The following is a 27,894-nucleotide window of genomic DNA, read 5'->3' on the forward strand; positions in this document are numbered from 1 at the left end:
AGTGCACAAATTACATTGTATATACTTTCTTTGTGTGTGTTCCCCTCACTGGACTATGCCTTTGCCACGTTAGTACTTTGCATAATGCCTGTCACATAGGAGATGTTTCATGAAAAATCTAAAAGGCTTGAGCACCAAGTGCTGAAATAGTGACCTCTTTCTTTTGCTACCCTAACGAACAGACTTAAGGAAATGAGATCAAAGACTAGATACAAGCTGGTAAGGAGATAATTATTTTTCATAGAATATAAAAATGACTACCTCTTAATAACATGGGATTTTTTCCTGATTACAAAAGCAGTACATGATCATGTGAAATTTGGGAAATAGAGAAAACAAAATTAAAATCCCTTCCATATTTCATGACTCAAAGATATGCAGTTAACACTTTTATATATATCCTTTCATTAAGTTTTGAGTGCTTAAATATTCAGACTCGTAAAATATAGTTGTTAAAAGCACAAGCTTATTAGTCAATAGTTACCTGAGCGACATTAGTCAAGTTATGTACTTGGAGTCTCTTATTTTCTTATAGGTAAAGAAGTATAAAGATAACAGGTGGTGTGAGACTTCAGTGAGTTACTGTGTGTTAGATACTTAGAACATTGTGGAGTGGAAGTAATTGCTCAGAAAAGTTACTGTGAATGATATGTGTACATTTTTAATGTCAAACATACTTTTTATTCTTCACTTGAAAATATTTTGGGAACACCTTTCAATTTCATGAATTACTCTTTAGATTTCAAACTTATTTCAAGTGGTAGAATCTTTTGTCAAATAATCTTAAGTTGCAAGTGTATTAAATAAGCAAAATTGGGACTTTTATACTTGAATCTTTCATCCTTTACTCCCACCGCAGCCTTGAGAGCCTTCTAGAAACCACCCTTTGAGGGCTTCAGGGAGCACCATTTGAAACAGCTGCAGAGCATAAATGCTGTATCTTGTAACACCACTGTCAGCATTAAATTTCCAAAGGTTTTTAGAGACGTGATTTGACATTTAGTTTATTTCCAAGTTTTCATTAGTCAGCACTGTCTTAATGATTTCATTATAAACAATGTCTTAATATCCTTTTGTTCTTCGCAGACTTTATGTTTAGTAAATTTTAAAGTGAAATTCATGAACTAAAGGGTATGCACCTTTTTTAAGACTCTTGATGATTATTACTGTATTGCCCACCAGAAAGTTTATGCTGATTTTAATTCTCTCCAGCTGTACATCGACGTGCCCTTTTCCTTGCCTGCTTGGATGTGCACTTTTTTGGGGAGAGGGCACCTACCTTTCACTAGATGCTCAAAGGGTGTATAATCACACACCCTTTTCACATTCCTGTTGGGATTGCCTCATTGTTTAGAGCAGTGGTTTTCAAAGTTTGGTCCCCAGACTAGCAGCATTACCATCACCTAGGATTGGGAGAAATGTAGTTTCTCTGTCTCCATCCCAGACAAATCAGAAATTCTGGGAAGTGGCCCTCCAAGTGATTCTGATGCATGTTTAAGAACTGCTGTTTTTAAGTAGTGCTGTTCAACAGAAATATAACGCAGCAGATACTGAAATTTTTCTAGTAGCCACATTAAAAACAGTAAAATTAACTGATTTTACTCAGTATATTAAAAAAAACATTTTACAGTGTAATCACTATAAAGATGGAGAGTTTCTTTTCTGTGTGCGCTAAGTCTTCAAAATCTGTCTGTTTTATACTTAGAACTCATCTCAAATTTGAACTAGCCACATTTCAAGTGCTGTGGCTACTGTACTGGACAGTGCCATTCCAAAATCAGAAAACCACTTAAGAGCTGTTTTTGTCTTTTCCTAGAAAGTTATAAAATGTGCATTCTAAACTGTAAATTGTAAAAATGTAGCCACATGGTATGGTCATGAGGCCATGTTGCTACAGGAGAAATTTCTCCTACAGTACATGGTCAAGATTTTTTCTAAGCTTATAGATTTCACATAGCTGTTGAGTTTAATATGTGTTTGACTTCATGCCTTGCACCACTTCCATCTGTATACAGAGCTGCATTTTTATGCCTTGCTATATGTTTTAAATCTAGTAGTTATTATAATCAGTCATCAAAAAGCTATTCTCTGGAACTAATAGTTCAAAAATAGTTAATTGAGGGAGTGGGAGGTTACTTAGTATAAAACACTTTGGATGGTACCTAATTTTTGTGTGTCTATCTGTAAATTTGTATTCATACAATAGAGAGTTGACTAATTTTAATGTAGGAGTGCTTATAGGGTGTTTTGGTTTTGTTTTTTTTGTCTTTAGTTTTTCATATTCCTCAAATAATTGAAGACAGGAACAGGATCTTTCTTGTTCACTGCTTTGTATCTAGTGTATCTAACCCATGGCTTGACCCATAGTGACACATAGTAGGCATTGAATAAGTATTATATTCATTTACGTAATACTTTCACAAGCAGGAAAATGTTATTTTTAACTAAGTTAAATATGCCTTATTTAAAAAAATGAAACCCTTTAGGAAGTGTTGCTCACGTATTATTGGAACACTTAGGAATGTGGAAGGAAAAAATCCATTCACCCAAGTAAAAGAAATGAACAGAAGTTCAAATTTTCATATGTATTTTTATGTTTAGAAAAGTGGGAAGGCAATAGAACTAAGATTTCCTCAAACGTCTTTTTTGAGTGAACTGTCTCAATGAGAAAGCGTTACAAGGAATTATAAAGGCAAATGTGGACAGATCTGTAAACACCACAAATAAAAGGCGAGCAAGATTTAGGGACAAAGTGTTTGCAGCAGATAAAGCAAAGGGTTAGTGAAAGCTCAGGTAATATTAAGCTCCCCCGAAACTAAATTAGACAAAGCCAACAAAGACAACTCCTAAAAGGTAAAATGCCCATCTTATTTTTATCTATTTTTAAATTATTTTTCCATCTAAGGCTCATCCATTCATTGCTGACAAAGGTGCAGAGAAATACTCTATTTATAGGGAGTAAAGTGAATAATCCTTTTGGGAAGCAGTTTGGCAGTATGTATGAAAGAAAAGCCTTCATGGTGTTTAAGCTTATAATTTAACCTCTGAAACTCTGTCTTAAGTATACTTATTGAAATAGAGAAAATGTTTAATGTATAAAGGTTCTCTTGACAGCATTATTTTAAAATAGCCCTCTCCGCCTTTAACATATTCTTGAAAATGATTTGACTTATGCCATCTCTATTTTTAGTTAAAAGAAACACTTTTAACTCTTTTAACTTTTTAGTTAAAAGAAAATAAATTTGGTTGATTATATTAAAATTAATCTTAACATACCTAAATATCTTTTCTAATAACAGAGGAATGGTTTTACCATTCTGGTAAATAACTTTTTGTTTTTAAGCCCAGGCCATTCAGCCCACCTGTAACTTCCAATACCAGCCCACCTCCTGCAGCTCCTTTAGCTCGGGCGGAAAGTTCTTCCTCTATCTCCTCTTCGGCTTCATTAAGTGCTGCCAATACTCCAACAGTAGGTAAGTGATTATCATAGATTATATGTGAAAGTTAGCATCCAAAGTATGATCAGGCTGAATTTTGTTTTTTAATGAGCTCGTGAAAAATTTAACATTAAGAAACTTCAGTTTTCTGTAGACACACCTGGCATTGTCAAACTAGCCACATTTTCCCTATCTGAATAGGAGAATTTTCTAACACTGTTAAGAATGCATCAAATTTATAAACTACTGACCAGTATAAATAATTGAAGGCTGTATATAATGCAGGCCTTTCTAATGTGAAGTGATGCTTACACTCCTAAGAGCTTTTAATAACGATTCAATTTAAGGAAGGAGTTTTGTGCTTGCAATTATATATTTCTGTAAGAATTTAAATCCTCAAGATTTAAAAGTAGTAGATATCAGGACATAGGTATATAAACCTAAACCCTAGCAAGTAAGTCCAATATTTTATTACATCTAGATTTTGCTCAAGACATTTTTTTATCTTCACTTTTATCTAATTTCTACAAATTCTTATTACTTTTCTCACCCACTGTTAGTATAACAAAAAAGCTATAATGAGCACTTTATTCTTGTGTTTTGTTTGTATATGTGATTTTGTTAATTTTGGTTTTTGCAAACTCTGTATTTTAGTCATAAAAAACATAGATGAATCTTTTTAGAAGTAGACATGTGGTCTGAGTAAACAGAATTAGCTTTAGGTCTCCATTTTCTCTAAATTATTTAAAGGGATTTGAATTTAATAGAATATATTTTTGATTGAGTAGGTACATACCTGTTTTTAGTCTGGGCCAGGGCAGGCAATAGTAGAACCACAGGTGAGGGAGGAAACAGGCAGGCTGGATATAATGTGGATCTTGTGCAACAAAGATACTTTAAATCTACCATAAAAGTTCTCTTTTTTAAAATTATGATGCTTATTCAGCTCTCTTTAAGTTTTTGATCCTTCTTATTTCTTGCAAATATTTTCTTTTCCTACAATATTTTGTTTTATTTAAATATGATAGAAGATGATAATTTGATTGGGACACTCTCTGAAATTGAAAAGCACTGTGAGACTTCACAAGGTATTGTATCAAAAGCAATATATGTGTGTTGACTAATGATCCTAAAGTGTATCTAAAATACTTTGTTATCTCATTTTTTTCCTTTTTCAGCAATGTATGGTGTCTCAGAAGTCAAGAATAACTCTAAGGTTTAACTTTCTCAGTTTGTACTAATTATGTCCAGTTGCTGTATAGGATTTATTGATATCAAATCCCCAATTATAAAAACAGTATTTTTGCATTTTCTTCATCTCCTTGCTTTTTTTTCCTTCTCAACATTAAGAAATGTCCATAAATCTTACCCCTAAAGTTGTCAGAATCAGAGAAAAAGTGGTTAGAAAAGCAGCAGAAAGACTATGTTAGTTTAAATACCTAACTTACCAGAGCAAAGGCTTTCCTAGGAAGGCCATCCATATAGTGAGGTGAAGTTAGAGGCAAAAAGGTATCAAATAGTTGGGAGTGTTTTTTACTCCTGGCTGTAAATAATTCTCCAAAAATATCCACTGATTATTACAGTGGATATTTCTTCAACTTCTCTTTCTTCAACTTTATAAGTTCTGCATTTTCAGAACATACGGTTGTTTAAATGTAGAACAATTAAACCAAAATTAGAATACATAATATCCTTATAAATACAGGTGATTTTTTATTTCTAAGAAATTATGTATTTGGAATAATACATTATAAATTTAGACTTTTATACTTAGTTTAAGGACTCGATACAGGAAATATGCAAACATTTTTTTGAACTATGTATGTGCAATATAATCTTGAAAACAAGAATAGAAAATACGCAAGGACATATGCCAAAATATTAAGTGGATTTTGAGTTCCCCCCCCCCTCCTATTCAGTACTTTTTTCTTCTTGCCAGTATTTCAGTAATGGGCTTAACAATTCATACGGATTATTTTAAGAATTCTCATTTTATATGCCCAGTTGGATAAGTGAAAACAGTAACATGTAGGCTTCTTTTGATTTTTAATGTCACAGTAGAAGCAGATATTAGTGTTACCCATGACTGTGTGTAAATATCCATTTATCGTAGGTGGTTTAAGGGGAAAGGTTAATTTCATAATTGAGAATATAGTTTTCTTTAATAAAGAGTATTATAGCTTTCATCTTCCCCTAGAAAACATATGCTTTTATGATTTTCTAGTGAGTCTCTATATAGAACAATATATTTTTTTAAAAAATTCACTGAACTAATTCACACATACAGTGAAATTTTCCCATTGTGCAAACATGTGTCAGCATAGATATATTCAGTTAATCTCTACTTAGTCTGCTTTTTTCACTTAACATTTTCTTATGCATATACATGAGTCTTCTGCCTCTTGGTCAGCCCCTTATCTTTCACTTCATCATCTGTCCCCTGATCCAAATTTGAATCCCTGACAACAGACATTTTTCTCTTCATTCTAGGATCCACTGTGTTCAGAGTGATCTCACGAAATGAAAAATGTAACCATGTTTCTCTTGAACATTTTTAGTAGTTTTTAGTGCCACAGAGATAAAATTAAATGTCCCCTGTGCTATGATCTGGGCCTTAAACATTTCTCTAGACAGATTTTCATGTCCTCTCATCTTTCCAGCCATCCCTTACCCACTAAGTATGTTCCCGCTTTGCAAAACTACTTGTGGCTCCAAAAGGCAGCATTTTTTTCATGCCTCCTTAGCTCAGTACTAGACATTTGTTGGAATTAGTAAATAGTAGCTGTTGTGATTTTCTGAGTAAATTTTTATATTTATTGAGTTTTAAATTTTCGTATGAAATTTTAAGTTTTTTTGCAGTCAGAGGGAGTACTTACTTTTCCCTTTGGCCTCGCAGCAGTTCTTGTTTCCATGTACTTTTAATCCCTGAGCTATTTTTCTAACTGTGAAGAACCTTCCAAGTCAGAATTCTTCAAAATATTAAATACCACAAAATCTTCCTGGCCTTTACAGCTAACAAAAGCTTTTTCTCACTGTGTGTAGAATCTCGGGCTTACTTGTGAGGCAGAGAGAACTAGTACTGATTTTTGTCAGGCTTAGTATCTTAGGTATTTCAAAAGTAACTCACCCTTTCACTATAGGTAATCTTAGCTGAAATAGAACTATCTGGTGGCTATGAGCATTGTGTAATATTTATAGAAAAGCATACATTCAAATTTCAGAGCTACGTTGACTTAGATTATTTATTCTTATGAGAAAATCTGAATAATCTATGCTATTGGCCTTTTTTAAAATATAAAATTGCATCATTTATTGTATATTAAATAAAATGCTCCACCTTCCAGTCAGTAGCCATTGTGGTAACCTTACCACATGAGAAGAGTGGGAAGAGTACATTTGTCAAGAAAGACAATGAACTGCTTTGAGGGATTTTTCTATAATGAAATAAACTAGAAAGTTTGCTTAGGTTAAAAAAACCTGAATACATGCATAGATTAAATTTGTTTACATTTTATTATGCTTTAAAATAACTGATCTTTATATTATTTAACTCTAAAGGTGTGTTATCTAAGTGAACTTTGTGTCAGGAATATTTAAAATTAACATTGTTTGTCCTGTTTATCAAGATAATGGGAATATATGGGAATATAATGTATGCATTAGACAAAGAGGTAAAAGAATTCTAGTGAGTAGTGTCCGAAACATTATGTTATTCAGTTAGAAATAGCTGACGGGTGGAAATAGCTGAAACACAAAAATCCAGCTTAATGCCCTGAAGTATTTGAGTGGTAGAACTTGAAACAATTTAGCATCTGAATGGTTGTGAAAACATATTTTAGTAGTTTTGTTCTTCAGGTGAAGGGCTTTTTCCTTCTGACACTCCTTAACCCAAGCATTTAGTGTCATTTCATTTAAAAGAAAAGTCAGTAAAACATGTTTTTGTGATTTTTTTTTGTCCTCTGTATTATGTTTCAATTTGTTTTCTGCCCTATTTTTTAACCTCCAGATTTATACCTGGGCCATCAATGGAACCAATAATAGAGTCATTTGTGACAAGCTAACCTTGTGACTTTACCTGTCTTGATATTTTATAAAGCTCTTTCTATAGGATTTAACAAATAAATTGCATATGTATTCTAGGTGTGTCACGAGGTCCCAGCCCTGTCAGCCTTGGAAATCAGGACACCTTACCTGTGGCAGTTGCCCTTACAGAATCTGTTAATGCCTACTTTAAAGGAGCAGACCCTACCAAGTTAGTTTTTAAAAAGTGTGTGTGTGTGTGTGTGTGTGTGTGTGTGTGTGTGTGTGTGTGTTGGTGGGGAGGGGGCTTGGTAATATATTTGCAGAGTTACATTTTGATTCTCTATAGGTTAGAGTTTTCTATTTATTTACCTGGGTTTTTGTTTTTTTGGGTTTTTTTGCTATCACATATAGTCATTTAGCAATTGTCTTTCCAAACAAAACAAATCACTATAATCAGCAGTGGTGATGGCTTTTCTCCCCAGTTTATTTACATTGTTGCCCAAGCTTTGTGCACCATCTGCTGTGTGATATATCTGTAAGATCAGGATGATGGCAGCTGACCTAGAAGTGGGATAGAACTTTGAATATTGGCTTAATGTGTATCTTTGGGGAATGTGTAATGTTTGCAGGAGAGACCTAAAATGTATGTTTCATTTATGAGACTCTTGTAGAATTGGTTTAACCTCCTTCTTTTAAGAAAGTGTTTTGGAGGGGATCCCCCCCACCCCCAGTTTATTTAGATAGAGTGTGCATGAGCCAGGGGAGGAGCAGAGAGAGAGGGAGAGAGAATCCCAAGCAGTCTCCACATTGTCAGCGCAGAGCCCGACACAGGACTTGAACCTACAAACTGTGAGATCATGTCCTGCGCCAAAATCAAGAGTCAAGCTTAATGGGTTGAGCCACCCAGGCACCAAACTAATTTTTTTTTTCTTTTTATGATCAGAGAAAGCCTTTCTTTTTGAAAAAATATATTTTTAAATTTTTGTTAATTTTTTTTTTTATTTTTGAGAGAGAGACAGAGTATGAGGGGGGGAGGGGCAGAGAAAGAGGGAGTCACAGAATCTGAAGCAGGAACCAGGTCCTGAGCTGTCAGCACAGAGCCCGACACGGGGCTCAAACTCAGGAAATGTGAGATCATGACCTGCGTGGAAGTCGGATGCTCAACTTATTGAGCCACCCAGGTGCCCCTAGAAAAAAAATATTTTTGAGAGAGCACGAGCACGGGATGGACAGAGAGAGACAGGGTACAGAGGATCCGAAGCAGGCTCTGCACTGACAGTAGTGAGCCTGATGTGGGGCTCGAATTCATGAACTGAGAAATTGTGACCTGAGCCAAAGTCAGGCTCTTAACCCACTGAACCACAGAGGCGCCCTGAGAAAGCGTTTCGGATGTTAAGTTTAAGCAGATATTTCAAAGACATTGAGGAGCCAACCATGCAGATGTCTGAGGGAAGAGCATTCCAGTGAGTGTAAAAGACTGAGGTAGAAGCGTGCTTGACATATTCAAAGGAAAGAGAAATATGTCACTAAGTTGGAGTTAGCAAGGAGGGGAGTGGTCAAAGAGGAGTCCTTTGAGGGGCCAGATCAGGTTGGGAATTAGAGACCATGGTAAAGAGTGTGGAGTTTATTCTGAGCAGGGTGGGAACCAGTGAAGGTCTTTGAGCAGAGAAAGTTACTTATAAGTGTTTTGAAGGAATACTCTGGCTGCCATATGGAGAATAAACTAGAATGAGCCAGAGTACAAGCAGAGAGAGAGAGAAGGTTAACTGCAGCAGTCCAGGTGAGAGATGATGGTGGCCTATATAAGGTTATTAACTGAGGAAGTCATGAGTAATAGTGAGATATTGAATTCATTTTGAAAACAGAGTTGTCAAGATTTGCTAAGGGAGTCGGTTGGTAACAAATGAATACAGGGTGCCTGGGTGGCTCACTCATTAAGCATTTGACTTTGGCTCACGTCATGATCTCCTGGTTCATGAGTTTAAGTCCCATACTGGGGGGACTTGAGCCCTGCTTCAGGTGAGCTCAAGCCCCACTTCTCTCTCCCTCTACCTCTCGCTCACTTGTGCCTTCTCGCTCTAAAAAAAAAAAAGACAACTGAATACATGATACTGGATTTCAGGGCCTAGGTCATAGGCTAGAGATGAAATACTTGGTAGTCATTAACTTGTATACGATACTTAAAACCACAAGGCCTCGGAAGAGATCTGATGAGGATTGTGGCTCCCTTCAGTGGTTAGAAAACAGAAAGACAAAATGATTGGGTAAAGGAGTTTGAAACTACAAGCAACAAGAGAGGTGAGGAGAGAATCAGAAGAGCAGTGTACCAAAACTAGGTGAATAAAACCCTTTTGTGAAGGATGGTGTGAAGCTGTATCGGATAGTTCTGATTCGTCAAGAAAAATTGAATTTTGACATTATGGAGGTCATTGGTGACCTTCACAAGAGCAGTTTGTCAAGTGGTAGAGATGAACTCCCTCTAAGCATGCTTTCTTTTTTTTTTTTTTTTTTCAACGTTTTTTATTTATTTTTGGGACAGAGAGAGACAGAGCATGAACAGGGGAGGGGCAGAGAGAGAGGGAGACACAGAATCGGAAACAGGCTCCAGGCTCCGAGCCATCAGCCCAGAGCTGACGTGGGGCTCGAACTCACGGACCGCGAGATCGTGACCTGGCTGAAGTCGGACGCTTAACCGACTGCGCCACCCAGGCGCCCCTAAGCATGCTTTCAAGAGTGGGAGAAGAGGGGGCATGTGGGTGGCTCAGTCAGTTAAGCATCTGACTTCTGCTCAGGTCATGATCTCCCTGCTCTTGAGTTTGAGCCCCTCATCAGACTCTGTGCTGACAGTTCCGAGCCTGGAGCCTGCTTCAGATTCTGTGTGTCCCTCTCTCTCTGCCCCTCCCCTGCTCGTGCTCTGTCTCCCTCAAATATAAAACATAAAAACTAAAACAAGAGTAGGAGCTGATGCAGATACAACTGTATTTGGAAGGAGCAAGTATAGAAAAATTTAGGATGTTTTGCTTTAAGTGAAAGCAGAGAGGTGTAGTGATAGAGAAGTGATAGAGTCAGAGGAAGTTTTTATTAATTTTAGTGTGAGTTTTTAAAAGATACACATTTCAGCATGTCTATACACTAATGGGGAAGATCCAATATTTTTGGAAAAAATTGGGTAGGAAATTTCAGGAAACAGGGTAGTTGCATTAGAGAAGTCTCTGGTATGTAACAGATGAGCTTCAGTGCAGAAGCAGTGAGATCGGCCTTACGTGCATAGACTGATCTCTTGAAACAGGAGGAAAGGTATGGATACAGAGTCAAGTAGGAGTTCACCTGTGAGACTGTAAGGAAGTTCTTTACTGATTTTATTTCCTCAGTAAAATTTAAAGTCGATGGCTGCGAGTAGAGGGAAGGAATATTTCAGACTGGAGAAGAAGGAAGGAATGAGAAGAGGTAGAATTGCATGATAGACCAGGAAATCCTAGGAGGAAAGGAGGGTTTGAAGGAATGAGTGAAGTGAAAAGGTAGTAGGAACAATGGATTGTGGAGGCTTTGATGAGAATTGTTGGAGATGTGGTACTAGACAGAGTAAGTTGGGAAAAGAGGAAGTGGCCAATAGAGGAATGGGGAGGCTGAAATCAAGATTATGAAGGGGCTGCTGTGTGACCGAAGTAGGCTGGAAGACAGGATTGTTTGGAGACAAGGGGCTGAGAACTAGGTGCCCAAAATATCAAGAGCATTATCTGTGTGGATATTGAAATCACTACAGATTGTGATAGGAGTAATGATACAGAGACAGACTGACAGCAGGCAAAGAGCTAACATTTTCAGAAAAATCAAACAGTGTTGAAAGGGATGGAGTAGCAAGTAGTATATTGAGTTAGATAGGAGGCTGGAGGTTTTTAGGAAGGATGTAGGAATATAGAGTTGGAAGAGGCAATGAGGAGCTAGGAAGACCTCTCCCACTGCCACTCAGGCCTTGTATTTAGTGGGGTTTCAGTGAAAAACAGCTCCAACTGAGGATGGTGTTACCAGGGAAGCAGTCTCCTTAAGGGACAGCCAGGGGGTGGTTTTTCTGAACAAGTGAAGAGATGTGATCTTTACTCTTACATTTGTGTTTGGAGTTTTAATTATTAAAGCGCCTTATTTAAACCACTTAAAATTTTCCAAATCCCTAATTTCAGGTGTATTGTGAAGATCACTGGTGACATGACAATATCGTTTCCGAGTGGAATTATTAAAGTCTTCACTAGCAATCCATCTCCAGCTGTGCTGTGTTTCAGGGTGAAACACATCAGCAGACTAGAGCAAATTCTTCCGAATGCTCAACTTGTGTTCAGGTTCGTGTACTCTTGTTTTGAAGGTGAAGTTAAATTTTTCCTGCTTCATGGAAGCAATAATTCAGTTGGATGACAATACAAAAGTTATGATTAAACAGCCTTCTGCGCTCTGTGCTTTTGCTGGTGGTGGTATTTGTTAAGTCCTTCTCTTCTGTTACCTCATTTTTCAAACAAGTTTCTGCTATGTTTTATTCTTTATCCCCCTTAGTTTTCCCTCATCCCACCTTTTGGTTTATTTCTACTAGTCTTTCCCAGGTCACCAAATAACAATACAGAGGCAAAGGATGAAGCTAAGTTAAATAAAATAACAAAAATATTTCTTATGCATACAGTGATCCATCACAGTGTGATTCTAACACAAAAGATTTTTGGATGAACATGCAAGCTGTTACTGTCTACCTCAAGAAGCTATCAGAGCAAAATCCAGCTGCTTCTTATTATAATGTAGATGTATTAAAGTATCAGGTAAGTGTTCTATCCTTGTAAAAATCATAAATTAAAATATTAATAGATTCTCATAGATTAAATGAGTAATGTGTTATGGCCTCATGAGTTTTATTCCAGGAATTGAAGCCAAAGGAAATTGATGATCAAATTCACTATCTATTCCTGATTCAAATACTGAGTAAATATACATGAATATGTCCTTAACCTGAAAAGACCAGCAACATCAGTCTTAATAATGAAACACACAAAGCAGTTAAAGTCTGGAGTAGCAAAGACATCTATTATTCTCATTAACTGTAAGAGATTTTTCTGGATGTGTTAGTACAGTTACACAAGAGAATAAAGCAGTAATAGTGGAAGGAGGAACCCAAATTACTGTTACTTACAGGTGATGTTATATTCCTGGAAACCTAAGAATGAACTGAAAAACTATTTGCTGTAGGGGTTTTTAATAAAGAGGTGAGTTTAAAAATTAATGCAAAGATTAGTAGCTTTCTAAATATCCAGTTAGGAATATTAATGCAGAAAAATTTTGACAATTAAACTCATCAGACTTGGAGAGGTGCTAGAAGATGGCAATATAGGAAGATCTGGAACTCTCCTCCTCCTATGGACACATCAAAGCTACAGCTACTCTGGAACAGTTTCCTCTGAAAAAGACCTGAAAACCACCTGAACAGTTCCATCACATTAGCAAACAAGCAGAGGGTCACATGGAAGCATGCAGGAGGGGTGAGACTCATTCTCCCCACAAACTCCACCACCAGCACTGTGACCCACAATCAGAAGGGAACTCACAAACCTGGAGCTAATTCCCAAGTGAAAAGTTCATACCCCATATCAGGCATCCCACCTTTTAAGATCTATACCTGAGAGAAGAGCCCCCAAAACTTCTGGCTTTGAAAAGCACCAGAGCCCATGCCCATGATACCCAAGGGCTATGGTGATCTGAAAAACACCTTCTGGAGGATTCTCACACAGACTCACTCAGTCTAGGGACCAATGCAGAAGCAGCCAATCAAAAGGTGACCACATTATATGAGAAAAGAGAGTCATTTGGCTTATCATAAAGTGTGAGCCAGTGAGGCAGAGGCCTACTGAGATTCTCTCCAGGGATAGAGGAGCTAGTAGGCAGCACTTTAGTGCCCAAAGCTGGCAGGTGCCATACACACACACGCACCCCCCCCCCAGATTTTTAATATGTATATTAAAATAATTTATATATTATATATTAACTCCAGATTTTTTTTTTCTTTAAAAGGGTGCCATTTTTATGATCCAGGGAACATAGGCTGAGCGATGTCATTTTTTGTGCTCTCCTGCCTTGCTACAGCTTGTGGTATCTCCCAGAAGGGAGCTTATACACTTGTCTGGAGCCCTGATTTTTTCAACTGTTGCCTAGCGGGACACCTGTAGATTGCCTGGTCTGGTGGCCAGCAGGGCTCATGCCTGTGGTCTTGCAAGACCAGTTATATTTGCATTCTTTAAAAGCTGCTGCCTGATGGTTTGGCTTCCAGTCATTCTCAGTGTAGGTGCTGACAGGTCTTGGGACACCCTCAACAATTGGGAGCTATTAAAGAATAGGCTTCTTTGGTAATCACAAAGTTTCAAAAGACAAGCAACAGCTAAGGCAAGGTTGAATGATAAAGGGTCATGTGCATGAGGCCACTCTTTCAAGAGTGGGAGAGGTGGCTGTTTCATCTAATACATAGAAGCAAACAGGGTCAAACAAAATAAAGGAATAAAAGAATATGTTCCTAATCAAAGAACAAGATGAAACCTCACAAAAAAGCCTTAATGAAGTGGAGGTAAGTAATTTACCTGATAGAACATTCAAAGTAATGGTCATAAGGAAGCTCATTCAACTCAGGATAACAATGGATGAACCCAGTGAGAACTTTAACAAAGAAACAGAAAATATAAGAAAGTATCAAATAGAAGTTACAGTGCCAAAGAATATAATATCTGACTGACAAACTAGTGATGTTCAACAGCAGGTTAGATGAAGCAGAAGAGATTGGTGAACTTGATGACAGAACAGTGTAACTCACCCAATCAGAGCTGCAAAAAGAATGAAAAAAGTGAGGAAAGCTCAAGGGACTTAAAGGGGCAACCTCAAGCAGACTAACTTTTGCATCAGGTGTTCCAGAAGGAGAGGATAGAGAAAAGCACAGACAACTTGAAGACCTAATAGCTGAAAACTTCCCTAACCTGGGGAAGGAAACAGACATCCAGATCCAGGAAGCCCAGACAGTTCCAAATTAGATGATCTTAATGAGACTTCTGCAAGACATAATTAAAATATCAAAAGTCAAAGGTAAAGAGGTTTTAAAAGTAGCAAGAGAAAAACCACTTGTTATATATCTGCTGAGGCTATCAGATTTTTTTTTTGGCACAAACCTTGTAGGCTAGAAAGGAGAGATCAGGATACATTCAAAGTGCTCAAAGAAAACAATCTCCAACCAAGAATACTCTACCCTGGAAAGTTTTCATTTAGAATTGAAGGAGAGAGAAAGAGTTTTCTGGAAAAGCAAAAGCTAAACAAGTTTAATACAAATAAACCAGCCTCACAAGAAATGTTAAAGGAACTTTTTTAAGCTGTAAAGGGCACTAATTAAAAAAGTATAAATCTCACTGGTAAAGGTAAACATATGGTAAAGGTGGAATGGATTAATTACTCATAAAAGGTAGGATGAAAGTTAAAAGACAAGAATAGTAAAATTAACTACAATAATCAGTTAAGGGATACGCTAGATAAAAAGATATAAAATGTGATCTCAGGGGCACCTGGGTGGCTTGGTTGAGCATCTGACTTTGGCTTCAGGTCATGATCTCTGGTTTGTGGGTTCGAGCCCTGTGTCAGGCTCTGTGCTGACAGCTTGGAGACTGGAACCTGCTTTGGATTCTCTCTCTCTCTCCCTCCCTCCCTCTCCCTCTCCCTCTTCCCCCTGGCTCATGCTGTCTCTCAAAAATAAAACATTAAAATGACTGTTTTAATGTAACATTAAAAGCATAAAATGTGCAGTGGAGGGAGACTAAAAATGATGTAGAGCTTTAGAATATGTTCAATTTTCAGTTCTCAACTTAAAATACTTATAAATATAGGTTGTTATATGTAAGCCTCATGGTAACTATAAAATAAAAATGTATAGTAGATACATAAAAAATGAAAAGGAATTTAAGCATATCAGTAAATAATGTCATCAAACCACAAAGGAAGAGCACAGGTGGAAAAAAAAAAAAACAGATGAACTACAAAAACAGCCAGAAAACAGTTAAGAAGATGCCAGTAAGTACATACCTGTAAATAATTAACTATGAATGGACTAAATTATCCAGTCAAAAGAGAATGGATGAGTGGGTTAAAAGTATCACCCATGTATAATGCTGTGCATAAGAGACTCACTTCATATAGAAGGACAGAGTTAATGGGGCGCCTGGGTGACTCAGTCAGTTAAGCGTCCGACTTCGGCTCAGGTCATGATCTCACATTTCATGAGTTCGAGCCCCGTATGGGGCTCTGTGCTGACAGCTCAGAGCCTGGAGCCTGCTTCGGTTTCTGTGTCTCCCCGTCTTTCTGCCCCTCCCCTGCTCATGCTCTGTCTCTCTCTCAAAAATAAATAAAACATTAAAAAAAAATTTTAAAAGACAGAGTTAAAATGAAGGGATGGAAAAGGTACTCCTTACAAATAGAAATCAAAAGCTGGGGTAGGTTATGGGTGCCTGAGTGGCCCAGTCGGTTAAGCATCCAACTTCGGCTCAGGTCATGATCTTGGGGTTTGTGCATTCGAGCCCCTTGTCGGGCTCTGGGCTGACAGCTCAGTGCCTGGAGCCCGCTTCAGATTCTGTGTCTGCCTCTGTCTGCCCCTCCATTGATTGCACTCTGTCTCTCGCATTGTCTCAAAAATAAACATTAAAAAAAAAAAAATCTGGGGTAGGTTAATAGACAAAATGGACTTTAAAATTAGAGGAATTAAGAGAAAAGGGCATTATATAGTGATAAAGGTGTCACTCCACCAAGATGATGTCATATTTGTAAATATTTATGCACCCAACAGTGGAGCACCTAAATCTACCTTTTAAGAGACCTTAAAGGGAGAAATTGAGAGCAATACAAAAGGGGAATACCCTACTTACGTCATCTAGACAGACATCAATAGAAAACGTTTTTCTTAAATGACATGATAGACCAGATGAACTTAAAAGATATATACAGAACATTCCATCCCAAAGCGGTATATACCTTCTTTTCAAGTGCACATGGGACATCTCTAGAGAAGATCATAGGTTAGGCCACAAAACAAGTATTAATAAATTTGAAAAGATAGAAATCCTGTTATGCATCTTTTCTGACCAAAATGATACGAAACTAGAAATCAATTATGGGAAGAAGACTGGAAAATTAAAAAATTTGTGGAAATTAAACAATATGCTACTCAACCATTCGGTCAATGAATAAATCAAAAGAGAAATGAAAAGTTATCTTGAGACCAATGAAAATGGACATATGCCAAAATTACTGGATGTAGCAGAAACAGTGCTAAGAAGGATGTTCCTGTCAGTAAATGCCTACCCAGCAAACAAAAATCTCAAACTTCCTTTACACCTCGGAGAACTAAGAAAATGAAGAATAAAGCCACAGTTAGTGGAATGGACGAAGTAACCAAGAGCAGAAATCAAATACAAATTAAAAATACAATAGAAAAAACTAAGCTGGTTCTTTGAAAAGATAAATAAAATTGATAAACTTTTAATCAGAGTCACCAAGAAAACAGCAGAGAGGGTGCAAATAAAGTCAGAAATAAGAGAGGAGACCTTACAACTGATACTATGCAAATACAAAGGGTCATGAGAAACCACCATGAACAATTTTATGCCAACAGATTGAACAGCCTAGAAGAAATAAATTTTTAGAAACAGCCTTCTAAGACTGAATCCTGATAAAGTAGAAAATCTCAATAGACCAGTTACTAGTAAAGAGACTGTATCAGTAATCAAAAACCTTCCAGGAACAGAAGTCCAGGACTACACTGTCTCACTGGTAAATTCTGCCCAATTTTCAGCGAAGAGTTATTACCAATCTTTCTCAAACTTTTCAAAAAAAAAAAAAATAGAAGAGGAGGCAGCAATTCCATTATGCTAAGTGAACTAAGACAGTGAAAAAGAAATACCGTATAATTCCACTTCTATGTGGAATCTAAAAAACAAAATGCCAAGCTCAGAGGCAACAGAGAACATACTGTTTCCAGATATAGGGTTTGGAGGGAGGTAGACAAAGTGGGTAAAAGGATTCAAAAGTATAAACTTCCAGTAATAAGTCATGAGGATGGAAGATAGAGCATCATGACTAAGGTTAGTAAAACCATATTGCATATTTCAGAGGTGCTAAAAGAGTAAATCTCAATCCTCATCACGACAAAAAGTAGTTGTGATTATTTTGCAGTATATAAAATATTGAACCTTTATGTAGTCCACCTGAAACTCATGTCAATTATACCGCAATAAAATTAAAAAAACATGTTAAACTATCCTTTCCTGTAATCACAATGAACACATAATAAAAACTAATTAGGAAGAAACCTAACACTATTTCTAATGAGTTGAATATAGTTATAAAGGTATACTTTATTCAGATGAAGAGTCATGTTGTAAAAAGCTTAGGTGTTTCTAAATTAACTTAGAAATTTAATGCGATCCTGATCAGAAATCCAATGGAAGTGTGTATATATTGGTGTTTGGACAGTCATTTTCAAGTTTTCCGGAAGAATAAAGCTTGGAATAAAAATGTTTTAAATGGTAATGTGGAGTAATGTTTTAGTTTTAATGGGGTAAAGTCATGGATGAATATAAAGTGTGCAAGTGTGTGTGTATATATGTATATTTTTAATATGTATATGTTTTTACATATTTTGATCTTGAAGTGTCAAGACCTTTTTAAGTGTAATACAGAACCCAGAAGCCATGGTATGAGAGGGATATGTGACAATAAATAAATGTGTATAAATTCTTTGTTAAAACAAAGTCTTAAACAGAATTGGTATCTAATCTGAGGGAAAAGTTTTCATAATATAATAAGACAGACCAAAAGGCTTACTCTGAAGAGCTCTTTTAAATGATGGTTAACTCAAGAGATAGGTAACTTATGAAAGATGTTTCATGTCTATAGTAATCAGAGCAGTGGATACTAAGGTGACAATGAGATAGCAGTTTTAGCCCATCAGATTAACAAAAATGGGAAAGACTGTATTAAGAGAGCTGTGACCACTTGTTAGTAGGCATACAAATTAATCGAACTTCTTAGAAAGCAGTTCTGTTAGATTGTTGAATAGCTGTTGGATTAAACTGCTGAATAGTCAAACCTTTAATTCCACTTCAAGAAATCAGTTTGTCAAAAATAGCACACATGGGAGGAAAAAAAGAAGATAAGGTGCAAAGGATTTTCACTGCAGCACTGTATGGAAACCATGTGAGCATACATCTATAGAAGACAATGATTAAATGAATTACTACAGCCATTAGAAATAATTAGGGGCGCCTGGGTGGCTCAGTCGGTTAAGCGTCCGACTTCGGCTCGGGTCATGATCTCGCGGTCCGTGAGTTCAAGCCCCGCGTCAGGCTCTGTGCTGACTGCTCAGAGCCTGGAGCCTGTTTCGGATTCTGTGTCTCCCTCTCTCTCTGACCCTCCCCCGTTCATGCTCTGTCTCTCTCTGTCTCAAAAATAAACGTTAAAAAAAAATAAAAAAAAAAAATAATGAGATCTGTGCATGCGTGCCTACAGTGTTAACAGTGGGGAGTAAGAATGCTAAGGGATAAATTTCCTACTTCATATACTTAATGTATTATGTGAAATTTTAATAGAGTAATTGTATTAATATGGCTTACGATTTTGGGAAATAAATAAGGAATAGAAAGTGGTGCGACTTAAGTAGGCTTAGAGTTTATTCCGGGTATTCATTATTCTTAATTCAGTAAACATTTATTATTCAGTGCTTGCTAATTGCCAGGAATAGCATGAGAGGTAGTATGTATGTATGTTTTGTTATCTCGAAAAAAGGCATAGTGTTCACAATAAGGAAAACTGAGGGGTTCCTGGGTGGCTCAGTTGGTTAAACAATAAGGAAAACTGGAAATGCAATGTTAGTGTACATTTAAACAGGGTGATCAGGGTAGGTCTCATTAAAAAGGAGTTAACTTGAGCAAGGATCTAAAGAATGGGAAGGAATTGCACCATTTACTAGGGGTCATGTGATTAAAATTAAACACTTGGAAGTACGGAAGTATTCTAATTCCAGACTTGCAATATTGCCTGGTGAGTTATCCTTTTTTTTTTTTTTAATTTAAATTCTTTTAATTCGTAAGGAATCTTAGAATTGAATTCTGTGTTGGATGTTGAAAGGGATTCTTAAGTTAACATGCATAAAGAAGAATCAACTGATGACATACTTCTTTCTGGACCTAGCACCTAAGCAGTTGAGTCAGATTTTCTGCATTTGGACCTATAGGAATGTGTATTTTGCACAACTGTCATGGACATTTTGATGTGGGTGGTCCGAGATCCACACTGTGAGACTGGCTCTTACTCCTCGGAGATAAGCCTGCTTTCTTCTGCCTAACGATATTTCCATCATTATTTTTGATTCTGAGAACTCTTGTGTTCAAGCATACATGTCTTCAGCATGACTTGTTTACTTTTTGGGCAAAAACTAACTTTTTTCTTTTTCTCTTTAAAGGTATCATCAAATGGTATTCAGTCCACTCCTCTAAATCTTGCAACATATTGGAAGTGTAGTGCTGGCACCACAGATCTTAGAGTGGATTATAAGTACAACCCAGAAGCTATGGTGGCACCGAGCGTGCTTTCAAACATACAGGTGGTGGTACCAGTGGATGGAGGAGTCACAAATATGCAGTCCCTTCCCCCTGCAATATGGTAAATTTCAGTTTTCTGAATTCCTGCTAAATTTTGCTGCAAGCTCCAACTCGTAGAACCCATTTTCAAAGTTGTAAGCTTGAAAAGTATTCGTGCATTTTACCATAAAAACTGTGGTGTAAAAGATGCTGTTCATCTTACTAGTCAAATCACAATAGCCTCAATCCAAAAGTAAGTTTGCGTTCACCACCCAGGCTTGAATGACTCAGTACAACTTTACCTTTAGGTAAATCACTTAACCTCCATCAACTTTATTTTTCTAAAAAATAATACTTATTATTTTAGAGGGGTAAATATAGCATCTATCATCTCTGTAAGAACACCTGTCTTAATAGTTTAGGAATTCTCATCTCTTAACTACCTCTCTTGTTCCCTGAATTAGTATAGACTAACACTCTAGATTCTTCACTGTTTAATAAAAGTTTGTTGTCCTTCAGTAATGAAGGTACTGAACCACATATATTTTCAGTGTTCCTTTTTCTGACTAGAAGAATTATGTAATTTAGTAAACTTCCATTAAGATATAGCATTATATTTACTTACATCATAAACACATTATCACCTGGTGATGCTACTGAAAATAAATTTAGCCCTATAGTTGTTTTGGTGAAATACTTAAAATGTATTCATTTATTGACAGCCCATCCATTTTTAAGCCCCTATACTAGACACTTAATCAGAAGATATTTGTTCTTATAGGAATGCAGAACAAATGAAAGCCTTTTGGAAACTGTCTGGTATTTCAGAAAAATCAGAAAATGGAGGTAAGTGTGTGTGTATGCCTTTTTGTTAGTAATTCAGTGTCCATGAAAATTGATTTTTGAGGCATTTTTATGGACAGTTTTTTCCTAGATTTTCATGCCTTCAGTTCTAGAATTGACCACTAGATGGAAGTTAATACCTTAAATAAGAGTGGACCAGTTGACATTCAGAACCCATTTTTCCCCTCTAGATTGAATATGCTTTCTCTGTAAGAAAAATGATTTGTTTTGCTCTAACTTTATAAATACTGTGTAAATGCATACATTCACATGAGAATATTATTAGGTATTTTCAAGTGACCTGATAACTGAAACTGATTTAATATACCATTTAGCTCATTCTGTTCCTGGGGTCCTCCTGTCCTCCCAGAAATCATGTAGAAGCTTGCAGGCTTTCAAAAGCCCCTTTTTTTGCCTACTTCACTTTCCAAGAGAACTTTTCCTGGTCATTTCTCCTTAGTAAAACTAACCATCAACAGCCTTTACTTCTCTGCTAATTATTTTAAGAAGAAACAAGTTAATTGCTTACTCCCACCAAGTCTGTATCTGTTTGTGCTCACAAGGCAAAGGAAAAATCTCTGTTGGCTGGCCTCTGTCTTGTCTTCCCTAACTCAGTTTAGAATGTAATTTCCAGGACAATCAAGTCTTTAACATTAATTATTCCTATTTTCTCTTAAGAGAATTCTCCTGGGGCACCTGGGGTGCTCAGTCGGTTGAGCGTCTGACTTCAGCTCAGGTTATGATCTCGCAGTCTGAGTTTGAGCCCCGCATCAGACTCTGTGCTGACAGCTCAGAGCCTGGAGCCTGCTTCGGATTCTGTGTCTCCCTCGCTCTCTGCCCCTCCCCCGCTCATGCTTTTTCTCTCTGTCTCTGTCAAAAATAAATAAACATTAAAAAAATAAAAAAAAAAAGAGAATTCTCTTGCTCTTTTTTGGATGCCTACTTAACCTCCAATAACTTTTCCTATTACTAAGTAGGACTTTTTTTTTTTTAGCTTTTCAAATTTTGCTTAGCTTTTTCTCTTTGAACACTTTAAGCATAATGTGATCAAAGCATAAATCATATCCCTGGTTTTTCTCCTATGTATTTCTGTATCAAGTAGCAGGAATATATCTGTAGTGGCTATTTATACATGTCATGCTGAATCACTCTTTTACTAGAGAACCACCTATTTGGTGAAATAACCAAGCTGATCTACAGTTCCTTTGTTGCCTATTTTCATGTGCCAAAGGTGCTGACTTCTGCTTGAGCTGTATCGCTTCTGGGGGGACAAAACTGAAATTCCTAGTTAAATCTGGAAGTAAACCAGAAATCCTGTTTGAATTGAGGGCTTACGTAACCAGCTAGCAGGAAAATGAGAATACATATTTCCCCCTACTTAATGAAACTATACTATTGTAAGTACTAACAAGAGAAATTGTTTCCTCAAAAACAGGGTACAAATTTTCTAATCAGATAGATGAATACTTTTCCTCTGCTGTTCAGGAATCAGGATATCTATGTGAGGAAATGGAAAAATACTATAAATGTTCTGATTTGGTTAACCTTTAAAAAGAAATATGCAAATTAGGATACTGTACAATAGAAATTGTTTCTGCTCTGGCTTTATGCCCAGAAGAGGGACAGGAAATAATTTTCAAGTTTAAGATTTGCCAAGGTGGCTGCTCTTGGCCTGTAGAACTTTCACAGAATTGAATTGCCTATCAAGAGAATTGTGCAAGTCTAAGGAGGACTTGGGCTTGGACGGTGGTTAAGAATTAGGCAGCATTTCATCCTCCCAGCCAATCTGTGCCATGAGGCACAGTAGTGCAGAATGGATCAGGGTTATGCTGTGCTGTTCTACTTCTGTGTATCCTAGAATATTGCTCCTGCTACCTAGTGGTTGTCGGTTTTCCTTGACTGGAAACCTGGGCACACTCTGAGACTCCTCCTCCCTTCCCCCTCTCGATTCCAACTCTGAAATATTTTTCAAATGCATTTTCTTCTTTCCTTTCCCTTAGCCTGATTGAGATCCACTTCAACTGTCACCTAGAATCCTACACTATTTTATTGACTTTCAGTTGGTTTCCCTACCTGGCACCTTGTACCTCTGTCCCCTTTTAAGACCCTAATCTGAATTGTTTTTGTCTTCTTTATCTTTAGTGACTTCCTATGATTATTTTTTATCGTGGCATGTAAAGATATTTGGAGCTTGTTCCTTCCTACCATTCTAGTCTTCTGCCCCTCTTGTATCCTATCCTCTAGGTCTTCTGATATGCATGCAGTTCCCTTAAAGGCACTGTATTCTCTCCCCTCTCTACCTGTAGTTACCCCTGCCTGCAATTCACACTGTCCTCTCCACCATCATTTTATGTGCTTTTGTACCCATAGCAATTCAGAGCACTTTTGTAGCATTTATCATATTCATCACAATTTTTTGCTTTACAGTTTCTGGCATACTGTTAGACTGAGGTATGTAGAATAAATGGTTAGACTGCAAAGAAGACATCTCAAATATCTAGTTGACCCTTGAACAATGCAGGGGTTAGAAGTGCCAAGCCCCCGCACACCACTCACCCTGGTGGACCTGTGTAGTCAAAAATCCATGTATAACTTTGCCCCCCCCCCCAAACTTAATTACTAACAGCCTACTGTTACCCAGAAGCTCTACCGGTAACATAAACAGTCAATGAACAGGTATTTTGTAGGTTTTATGTGTTATATACTGTACTGTTAAAATAAGCTAGATAAAAGGAAATAAAATCAGAAAAGACAAAAAATACACTTAAGAGCACTGCACTGAATGAAAAAAGTCTCTGTTTAAGTAAACCCACAGAGTTCAAACCCATGTTGCTCAAAGGTCAGCTGTATTTGGCATGATAGGCAAGTTAAATTTTAAGAAGGGGAATAGAAAATAATAATATTGATACAGATTTCCTACTCTTAGCTGTCTTTCCTTCTTTACTTCTCCCATCCCTGTAATATGGTAGTTGACGGTCATCATTGTTTTTGGACTTTATTCCTACTCGCACTACTCCTCTAAGCGCTTTCCTCTGAACTGCCCACCTTGACTTTTTTTTTTTTTTTTACTTCAACATGTGTCTGTATCATGTTGAATCTCAATACAGATCTACAGGGGTGTTTTTAAGTCAAAGAAAAGCAAGGATTAAGAGTACTTTTAATTCACTGGTGCCTAGGTGGCTCAGTTAAGCATCCCACTTTGGCTCAGGTCATGATCTTACAGTTGGTGAGATTGAGTCCTTCATTGGGCTCTGTGCTGACAACTCAGAACCTGGAGCCTGCTTTGGATTCCGTCTCCCTCTCTCCCTGCCCCTCCCCACTCATCCTCTGCCTCTCTCAAAAATAAATAAACATTAAAAAAATCAATTAAAAAACGACTTAATTCAGATTCTTTGAATCAAGTCTGATTTGGACACAGGACATTGATGTGTTTACTATATACATTTTATGCATTTGGCATAGAACATAGTTTATCTTATTTGTTTTTTCTGTTAATTTTATGTTGCCCTGGGTAAGTTCTTTATTCTTTTCCTTGTAGGTTCTGGGTCCCTCAGAGCAAAATTTGATCTTTCAGAAGGACCTAGTAAACCCACAACACTTGCAGTGCAGTTCCTCAGCGAGGGAAGTACCCTCTCGGGAGTAGATATTGAACTTGTAGGCACTGGCTATAGGCTTTCCTTAGTAAAGAAGCGGTTTGCCACTGGTAAGTTGAGAGATTTTGTTTTTAGTGTACATGGGAACATTCTAACAGTGTGCTACTAAGCAACTATTTTATAAACTGTCAAGCAGTTTATCATCTAGTCATGGAAAATTTCTTCTTCGACCTTTGGTACAAAGTGCCAGGTAGAGACACACCTGGGAGAGAATAACTGTGGTCAGTATACATGGACACCTGTGATCGGATTCTCATGTATCATAAACAGCAGATGGGAACTAGGGTTCTGTGTCTGTAACCACAGTGAAAATGTCGTCCTTTGAGTTCATTTGAAATTGTAATTGCATGGGTCTGCTTGGTGTTTTTCAGGACGATACCTGGCAGATTGCTGATGGACCTGGGAAACGGGTTGGCTCGAGACAGAAGCACAAGTCTGACATCCTGCATTGTCTGTTCTTTCCAACACGATTCTAGCTTCTATTAGGTCCTTTGAACGTACACACATTTGAGAACTGATTACAAACATTAAATTGCACTTTTGAAGTGAGTCATCAAAAGCAATAGCACTGAAATGATTTTCATCGTTGTTAATGATCAACTGCAATATTCCAGAAGCACATTTGTAGACATTCTCAGTAAAATGAAGTTTTCCTAGGCTGAAATTTCATATTGTCTTCAGTGTCTATGTTGAGTTATATAGTGTATTATCAGACCTAAAATTTCAGGAGAGCAAGCACCAAATAATTCAGCTTTCCATAAATTTTTAGAGTCAGAGATAGGTTTGAAATTTCCTAAGCTTGATATTGAATGGAGACAGAACATGAATTCTAAGTTTTGGATAACGTTAATTCTGAACACTCAATCAAATTGAGTTATGTGCCATAAAGTAATCAGACCAGAGTCCAAGGTGTACGCAAAAAATGTATAATTTGAATCTCATAGAAACATTAATAAAGTGTAAATGCTGTTTTATATGATTTTTTTAATTCTCAAGTGCAATGTGTTTTAAAATAAGCTTGCAAAAGACAGCAGAGAAATTTACTTCTGCAGTTAGTTAACTTTATAGAATTTGTGATTGTTTTTAAGAATTAATGCTGTAGATTTAATTTATTTTTATATGGATTGCATAATGTGTGCCTTTTAAAACAATAACAAAAGCCAGAAATGTGCCTATCCAGGTTTGTGTTCGTTAATGTGCCTCACTTTTTTTCCCTTCACAGTCTGGCTCTTCTATTCAGTGTTAGAGTGGTCAAGCATTTTTACAAGATAATTGCCATTTTGTAAATATCTTGACCTCAATTGGGAAGGGAATTCAGAGTAACTAAAGGTTAATTTGTACCTAAAAATCCTGGCTCACTTCTTTAGTGATACACTGTAGCCGATAGAAAGAGAAATACACCTAATCGCCTATGTTTACAGGAAAAGAAAAGTTACCTTCAGATATTCCACCTAAGTATGTAAATCATAAAACCAATATGAAAAACTAAAGGTAACTTGGTAACTGCTATTTTAATCCTCAATTTGACACTTCCTTTCATTCTGTTTATCATTGGAAATTTATACATTTAATGAATGTGTTGGGGGCATGAGTTTTGTATTTCGCGAGGAACACATTTTAGAGAAGATTAGTTTTGGCATTGGAGAAGTACTGCCGTTTGTTTTCATTTCAACAATTGGGACAGTTACCAATTTGTATGTTATTGGTTAATTGCCAACTGCTAGAAATTGGGAGAGGATTTGAAGTGATGGATTGGGTTAAGCATTTCTTGAACTACTAATATTAAATAGTAAAAAAAACCTAACTTTATAGCAAATCCTAATTGAAGGACTTAAAATGTTTTGGACAGTTTCATAATTTACAAGTGGGAATTTTATTTATAAATACCAATGTCCTGCCTTTTACGTAGAAGTGATAAATTGTTATATATGATAATTTATATAAAACCACTAATTATTCTGTTAAGCTTTACAGAACATTAAAACCCCTACTACTAGACATTTATGTAACATCTTGTTCTACTAAATACAGCAGAAAATCTACTTATTAGCAATACATAGAACACAGTATGTGCTTTTTAAGTATATTCAGTATTAGCCCAATTCGACATTTAGATTTGATTAAAGCAGCATATTAAGACAATTCGCTGAAATGTTCATCTTCACTAAATAGCAAAATGGGAATTTCTAACTCTTATGTTGTGCTCTTTTAAATGCCAATTACAATCCCTTACTGGAATCTTAAATGTAACTGCTTTGCAATCACACTGCTTTCTGTGGGCAGTTAATACTTTATTACTGGACTTCAGACACAGTTGCACTCACCAGGTTTGTTTCGAATCAAGTATTACCTAAAACATGTACAGATTAGTAAAATGGTTAAACTTCTGCACTTTCTGATTACCACAGTCTTCATGCCAAGTGTCGATACCTACATTTGTATTAGGCGCAGGCTACAATTTTGAAGCCATATGAGTTTATATTGATTTTTTTTTTCATTTAAAAATCCACTAATGGTGTAAAAAAGACCAGTAGATTTTCAATGGGAAATGTATTTAGCAAGCTGGTTCTTGCTGCTGTATAGTGATAAACTTTGTAGCTGCCTCTTTAACCAAGAATTTGTAAACAAAGAACTCTAACAAATGTGAGTTTTTAAGAAATGTTATTTACTACCTTGAGTTGTAATTAGAACAATGCAAATCTATCTTACACAATTTTGTAAATATTTTTGATTTTTTCATAAAATGTAAATTTTACATAAAAGTTGTGCCCTTAATAAACATGTAATATATAATTTATCAGTTGGTTTATGTGTCTTTGTACCCCTAATGATAGTAATAGCTATGGTTAGGACAATGCGGGGCAGGTGAGGAGTAATTGGTTTTGAACATGGTATCACCATTTTGACAGGCATGCAGATTGCTCTGTTAATTTAGTTCAACTGGTTATATAGGAAAACTTCATTTGCATTATAACCCCAAGATGCAGAAATTTTTTGAAAGTGATTTTTAAACATATTTAAATACATTTTCTCACTTATAGTTTCTAAATATATTTAAATTGATGTCAAGCTCTACCAAAGACTTTCCTCCAGATAGCTGCTTAGCAACCCTACTCTTCATCTGTTGCTGGTATTGGTCAGAACAAGTGGGTTTTTTGGCCTTTTCCTTATGCTACAGTATGGCTGTTGCAGGTCCAGAATGTATGTTTACATCCAAAGCTGTGAAGGGGCAGTTCCTGGTTTATCTGTCCTTTCTGTAAGGAGAGTAAAAGCTTTTCCAGAAGCTTTCACCACATTTGTGCTTCTATC

At 36.7% G+C, this 27,894-nt stretch overlaps 1 protein-coding gene across 3 annotated transcripts in view; it reads left to right on the forward strand.

Annotated features, from left to right (window-relative positions):
* The window catches only part of FCHO2 (FCH and mu domain containing endocytic adaptor 2), a 123,966-nt gene extending 96,584 nt beyond the window's left edge, over window positions 1-27,382 (forward strand). For 2 of the 3 annotated variants that reach the window (XM_047862900.1, XM_047862911.1), the window contains 8 exons: window positions 3,344-3,473; window positions 7,578-7,689; window positions 11,639-11,794; window positions 12,127-12,259; window positions 19,972-20,171; window positions 20,871-20,935; window positions 24,471-24,635; window positions 24,957-27,382. In XM_047862900.1, the coding sequence (XP_047718856.1) occupies window positions 3,344-3,473; window positions 7,578-7,689; window positions 11,639-11,794; window positions 12,127-12,259; window positions 19,972-20,171; window positions 20,871-20,935; window positions 24,471-24,635; window positions 24,957-24,979 (984 nt within the window). In that variant the 3' untranslated portion in view covers window positions 24,980-27,382. The remainder of the gene's footprint in view (window positions 1-3,343; window positions 3,474-7,577; window positions 7,690-11,638; window positions 11,795-12,126; window positions 12,260-19,971; window positions 20,172-20,870; window positions 20,936-24,470; window positions 24,636-24,956) is intronic. The other variant, XR_007153008.1, reaches the window with a different exon arrangement.
* Window positions 27,383-27,894: the final 512 nt, after the last annotated feature.

Source organism: Prionailurus viverrinus, chromosome A1 (genome assembly GCF_022837055.1).
Source record: "Prionailurus viverrinus isolate Anna chromosome A1, UM_Priviv_1.0, whole genome shotgun sequence".
NCBI lineage: Eukaryota > Metazoa > Chordata > Mammalia > Carnivora > Felidae > Prionailurus > Prionailurus viverrinus.